Source organism: Leiobunum rupestre, chromosome 3 (genome assembly GCF_980474605.1).
Source record: "Leiobunum rupestre chromosome 3, qqLeiRupe1.1.hap1, whole genome shotgun sequence".
Classification (NCBI taxonomy): domain Eukaryota; kingdom Metazoa; phylum Arthropoda; class Arachnida; order Opiliones; family Sclerosomatidae; genus Leiobunum; species Leiobunum rupestre.
The window spans coordinates 17168532-17175129 of NC_143386.1; the positions used below are offsets into that span (position 1 = coordinate 17168532).

The window sequence follows — 6598 nt, forward strand, 5'->3', positions numbered from 1 at the left end:
CAAAAGGGAATCAACTCTTTTTATTTGATAAACTTTAATTGATTATTTCTATTTATATTTTAAAAGGTTTTCAAATTAATCAACTGAAATCGTAACCTCTTTGCCATGTACCAATTTAGTAAAAATAAATCTTTTGTTATAAAAACCTAAAGCATGAATTACTAAATAATGAATTTAACTATTAATACTATTTGAGGTTGGAAATTCCCAAATTAATATTTAAATAATGGTTATTTTTATTTAATTTATCATAATTTTCGTTTACTTTGAAATTTTAAAATATACCGTTTCACACCTTAATTCTACCATAAATGAAGTTTCTCAACCCTCCCGAAGGTGACAAAGGGGTTTATACTCTTTCACTCCCATTTCAGAGGTTATGAACACATTTGAACATCTTTATGACTCCTTAAAGGGGGCTTAACACAATTTTTCACCAATAAAACACCTTTCAACAAACATTTTTTTAAAGAACGTTGTGCAGTCACAAAGTGGTTTTAGTAACGATGAATCTATTAATTAGCGTAAGCCTGATCAAACATTTTATATTTTTACATGTTTAGTTCTTGGTAAGACCAGCCAAAAGCAATGTTAATTTGTTTATATTACCTTAAATTTTTTTTCAATATTTTGCGCTAAAATGCATAAATCCATATACCGTTTAACTATTTTCTTATCAAATAAAACACTTTGACTTAAATGTATCCTATTTTATTAACTTAATTTCCCCAGACAACTTAAATTGATCAACACCCATAATGGCATTCCGTTATTCATTAAAAAAGCTACAAGCATTTAAAAATATTTGGTAGTTTAGTTTGGTTTTAATTTTAATCATAGCCTCGGCCAACTTTTAAAATGAATATAACCCGTCATTCGGAAAAAAATCGTGTCTTCATCTTTAAACAGAAATAAAACCGGCGATAATTGATGCCTCTTGTTATGAAATCTATTGCGAAGCTGCGTTCGAAGTTTTATTTCCTTATCAAATTTGATAAGCTTTATCACCCATCCCCGATGAATCTTTATAAAGAGGCTAAAACAGCACCTGAAACGTTCACACTCAGTAAACAAGATGTTGGCCGGAGCTAGTATTTTCTCCTTTCTATTTGCGGTACTCGCTCTCTGCTACTCTACGGAGGCGTCGAACGCCAAAGAGATAGTTGAAATCGTGACCAAGAACGGGGCTTACTACCACGCCAACGTCACCTGGACCCTCAAGAACTTCTTACACCTGCCAATATGGAGTATCCAAAGCCCGTATTTTCCTGCCAAAAATAATAATGGACTCAAGTGGTTTCTGATCGCCGTCACCAAATCACCCCGAGATAGCAATGGCGACGTCGACTTGTTGGTCTATCCTCTGGGTTACCAGAACCTCAACATCACCTCTTTGTCGGTAGGTTTTGAATGCGCCGTCATTGACGCCAGAGGCAAGAAGCAACTCAAGAAGAGTAAGTCGAGGTACAATATCATCGACCCAGGGACCACACCATTCTACTTCACCCCTTTCGTAAGCCGTGAAACCCTGCTGAAAAACCAAAGTCAACTTTTGCCAAACGGACATTTGACCTTTGAATGCAATTTGGAAGGCTTCATCAAGAGAGGAAATCAGAACGCGACTGAATCCTACTTAACTACCATCGAGAAGACGCAACCTGAAGTCACGTCCTATTGCGCGAGGAACATTGCCGAGAGTACCATGCGAAAAATAAGAACGGCTGGGTACCAACTCCAAAGCGATATCATTCTAACAGCGTCCGGTAAGAAGTTCAAAGGTCATAAACAAATTTTGGCACCTTTGTTGTCGAAGGTGGGTTCCGCAAACGCCACTCATTTGGAATTCGGCAACAACGTTGACGCTAGCGAGTTGAAAGACTTGCTGAGTTTCATGTACAAAGGAAAGGCCGATAATTTGCAACGAAGTTGCGAGCGGTTGTACGGGGTTGCGAAGAAATTCGGGCTACTGTGCTTAAGAAAGACCTGCGAGGACATCCTGATTGGACAAGTGGCCAGATCTACCTCCGCTAAGTTGTTGGCTTTCGCGGACGCCAATGACGCGCTTAAATTAAAGAAAGCTGTTCTGCTTTGTATCGCAAATGGGCAATGTTAAAAATAATAAATATAAGATTGTCTTCCATATTTGTGATACATTATTTAAATCTTTGTGTTACATATTAGATAATAATAATAATAACAAACAAAATATTTAATCATGAAGTAGTAGTTTTATACACACGTTATTTTCTATTAATGGTTAATCAAGGAAAATATAGAATATAAATAGCATTTACTTGGCTTTAAAATATATCTGTAGTTAAGGGTTTGCTTGGGGTACTTCCGGTTAATGAATGAAGCTTATGTCATTGAATTACCGGAATCGAATAGGCCTAAATAACCCGTGGTTTAGGTTAACTAGGCAATGCACTAGAAATCAACCTACTCGCTGGTGTTTAATTTTTGAATACCGAACTAAAGACTTTACTATTTCCAATTGATTGAGCGTCACGTATGTACTGAAAAATAAAAATCTTCACGGAGATGTGGGAACCAGTCCCTAGATCACTAGCTTCCCTAAATATGTTAACCTGACTCTTGATCTCAGCTTCCCCGAAAAATGGTAACCAGGTACTAAATCCCAGTTTTCTTTGAAAAAGGGTGACCAGTCCTAAATTCAAATTCATTTTTATTTATTTTTTTATTTTTAAATCTTAGTTGCCCTAAGATACATTTTAATTTACAAGCTTACTTAAGTGCCTGCTAGGAGGAACGAAAAATATTATTCCTAGCTCAATGATTCATCATTTTTAACTTGCAGAAGCTTATTTGAATAGACCTCTAAAACATTTTTTAAAAATCATGAAAATACGTGCATTCTTTCTTACAAAACGATCATAAACTGCTTCAAATAAGCCATAATGAAATATTTTATGTTAGTCCTGGATTACTTCGATTACGATTGTTGAATCTGGGATTATATGTTAAGGGGGTTAAGCAACAGATATTATTAACGGGAACGTATTGTCTTCCACAGTGCTTCGCAGACTTTTTGCCGAGCTATCTTGACAATGCTGTCGAACCCTTCGAAGTTTACGTTCAGTTTTCTACGATGTTTTGCTACAATAAACTTTTACTACGCCGAAGAAAAGATTTTCTAGGCGGCTATAAATGTACCCTTTATTATCTTTGCAATATTCAATTATTCATATCGCAGTTTACAACCTTTTATAATACTATTCTTTAGGAGTTATCCGACATTAAGAGATTGAGCAAGTTCAATAAAACGCGAAGGATTACGCTTTGAAACAAATGCCGAATTTCTCTGTAGTAAAATTTTAAATAAATTCAAACCCACCATAATAAGTGCTTAAAAAACTAGTATAATTAGCCTGAAAAGCGCGAATTCACCTGAAGTTCATTTACAATGAGTGGTCATTTAAGAAATGATTCTCAATAAAAATTGAACACATGCTTACTTGAACATAATTATATACTTATGAATAAATTTGTGTCAAAATTAGTTAAAATAAATATAACCTCATACATGATTTATAATGAAGTAAATATTCTTAAGCAGTGTCATTTTACCTCGTCAGGCCGAGAATTACAACACCGTACAGGTTAAGCTGTAATGCTATTTAGCGGCGAAATTGGTATACTTTCAAAAATGCATCGAACCTTAGAAGGCTCATGTTTTATTTTATAAGCTTCTGGCGTAGTTATATTTATAAGTTGTACATTTGTGGTGCCAAAAGATCGCGATATTGAAGGTCGAGATGACCACTTTCGAGCTCAAGATTTCTCTAATCGTAGTAGTTAATTTGTATAACAAGATTTTAGTGAATTTACGTGACAAACATTTTGAGGGTCGACTTTATTATTTTCAAGGTCATAATCACCATTTTCAAAATAAAGATTGCCCCTATTCTACGCGTGTTGACTGAGCGGTTAATTATCCGAGCTTAATTTCCGTCAATGGAATTAGCGATGATAAACTACGGACATTGCGAACTCATTCCCTGAACAATAACACTTGTTAAAAAGGAACTAGAATCTCACGAAACCGATTCCAGGTGCTACCGCGATAAGACGCGATTTCGTTAATTGCGGCAATTGAAATTTAGTACATTTAGCCGACATATAGGATATTCTAAATCACTGATAAGCTATTTACAATCTTCCCAGATTTCAATTACAACATGCTCATAAAAGAGGCATCTTTCTTATAGCGAGAAAAGATCGCGGGTAGAAAATTTACTTTGCTTCAACGATGTCACCCATACCGCACGCTCTCGTTCTTCTGCTCCTAGCTTTGGGCCAAACGCAATGCGAACAGATTGAGGAGGTGATTACCATTGTGACGGACAACTTGGCCCATTACCAAGCGGACATCACCTACACCATCGAGCATTTCAAGGAATGGCCGTTGGAAGAAACATACTTCAATTACAAGACTCCGAACTTTCCGAGTGAGTCCCCGAGAGGAGTACAGTGGTATTTTGTCGTACTGCCGGCCAATTCACGCCACGGTAGCAAAGACTTCGGTCTCGTTCTCAACTTGATAGCTCTGCCCGAAAACACCGAAACGTTTGAAGTAACCGTGGAATGTTCCATCATCGGCCGAAATGGACAAAGAGAGATGACACACCGCGGTACACAAACATTTCAGGGAGCTGGAGGTTCAATCGTTTTTATCGATTTCGCATCCGTAGCAGAACTCGACAACGAAGCTAACGGACTACTGAAAAACGGACATTTAACTCTCAGTTGCAAAATTGACGGAATCATTACCCCCAAGACGAACGTAAACGAGCTGGTACCGTCGGTTGAGGTTGAAAGTACTTCGAGTTCGGACTCGACTGATTGGCTTTCAAACTGCACTATTGCGGAGCACACGTTGGATCACCTGGCTGCTTACGACTTCGAATTGCAGGGCGACGCCATTCTGAAAGCGTCCGATCATCAGATCCAGCTTCACAAGGACGTATTATCAGCCCGTTCTCCCATCTTCAGAGAGCTTCTTACTAAGAGCAGCTACGTCGATTTTGGAGCCGAGTTGGGAGCCGAGGAATTGAAAGATTTGGCTAGCTTCCTGTACGAAGGGAAAGCGGCAGGCTTGAGGAATTCCTGCTTCAAACTGTACAAGATCGCCACGGAGTACGAAGTGACGTGTTTGGCCAGGGCGTGCGAAGAAGCCTTGATCGACGGACTGAACCGGGACACGGCCAGTAAAACGTTGACCATGGCAATCGACAACGAAGCCGTTAATCTGGCCAGAACGGCCGCTTCCTTCCTGTCGAAGCTCATTTAGAACTGACCGTCTAAAATGACCGTTTGATAAATGTGATATCCTCTGGATATTGAATGTATTTTTTGAGCATTTGTATTCCGGAGAAATAAAAAAATCTAGTCTTTGAAAAAGGGGTATAGGTCCAATTGGTCGAATTTACCCCGAATTGATCGAAAATGAAATGATCAAATTGCTTTTCGATTAGACTTTTAATTTTTGTAGAAAGGATCGAACGTTCAGTTGATCGAATGGTATTTAAATACGTCTTAGACCGATATTTTAGTAGCAATTTTGTAGTAGGAAATGTTTAATTAGTTCGAATGATCAATTGATCGAACCGTTTTGTTTACTAAAAAAGTGAACGATTAAATAAAAATTTCAAGTATGTCTCGAACCACTGTGGTTTGGAAGATCAGCGCTGGACTGCCGATCGAGAGATCCAGATTAGAAACTCCCCAGAAAAAGGTAGGTTAATACATACATTTTTTTTAATAATTGGTGTTTTGTGATGTAACAGCTAGACGTCGCTGTCCATGGATATATGGGATGGGTTATTAATTTTCGTTGAATAACTGTTTAATACTTAAAATTAGGTGCCATAAACTCCCAGTTTAGTATTTTCCGTAGTTTCCTCACGATAGCAGTTTCGATCTTTCGCACCAGCTTTCGATCAAATGCAATTCGATCATTGATACCCAAACGAAAATGAACGTATCTTCTTAATGGTTTAGCATTAAAACCTAAGAAAGTTCCATTCCTATGGTTATAATCTTACTTATGAATATACTAATAAAAAGCTCTTGTGACGTAACGCTTACGTTTTATATTTATAATACTTATTCATGTTCTCTCTTGTGGCACTCCTTCTGCTCTCCGACGCTCTGTTCGCGAGATTGTGCGTCCTAAACTTGACCAACTAGCTTAACTTTTATTTTTAACTTTTATTTTACTCCCCTTTTACGTTTTCCCCAACTATACCATTTATACTATTATCTGCGACTTCTGTTTTACTCTAGTCTCAAATGACCCTTTTAACTCGTTGTACCGTATGCACCCCTTTTATTTGTATTTTGTAAGTTTTGTTGTTTAATCAATAACCAATAACCTGTAACTATTTTGATATACTGTACGGCCACATATAAGCTAACACTAGCTTAGTGACCGATTTCTTTATTATATAAATAAATAAATAAATGTAATATATACATTTACTTTGAGCAGAAATATAAGAGACCAATTAATGTAGTCTATACAAATTAAAAGTAATAGATTCGCCGGCTCAGGCAGTTTCCAATGCGCGTACCTTTC

General features: G+C 37.2%; 2 protein-coding genes across 2 annotated transcripts; both read left to right on the forward strand.

The window, feature by feature from the left end:
* Nucleotides 1-1075: 1075 nt before the first annotated feature.
* On the forward strand, nucleotides 1076-2113 carry LOC149949707 (speckle-type POZ protein-like). Its single transcript, XM_090169460.1, has one exon. It carries the CDS (start codon nucleotides 1076-1078, stop codon nucleotides 2111-2113), a length of 1038 nt encoding a protein of 345 aa, XP_090025586.1.
* A 2157-nt stretch (nucleotides 2114-4270) lies between these two features.
* LOC149949708 (speckle-type POZ protein-like A) lies at nucleotides 4271-5311 on the forward strand. The gene has a single exon (XM_090169461.1). The coding sequence runs from the start codon at nucleotides 4271-4273 to the stop codon at nucleotides 5309-5311; it is 1041 nt and encodes a 346-aa protein (XP_090025587.1).
* The last annotated feature ends 1287 nt before the right edge of the window (nucleotides 5312-6598 follow it).

What these genes read in the sequence shown, in the direction of transcription:
- LOC149949707 (XM_090169460.1), top strand. Translation starts at nt 1,076, where the DNA reads ATGTTGGCCGGAGCTAGTATTTTCTCCTTTCTATTTGCGGTACTCGCT.
- LOC149949708 (XM_090169461.1), top strand. Translation starts at nt 4,271, where the DNA reads ATGTCACCCATACCGCACGCTCTCGTTCTTCTGCTCCTAGCTTTGGGC.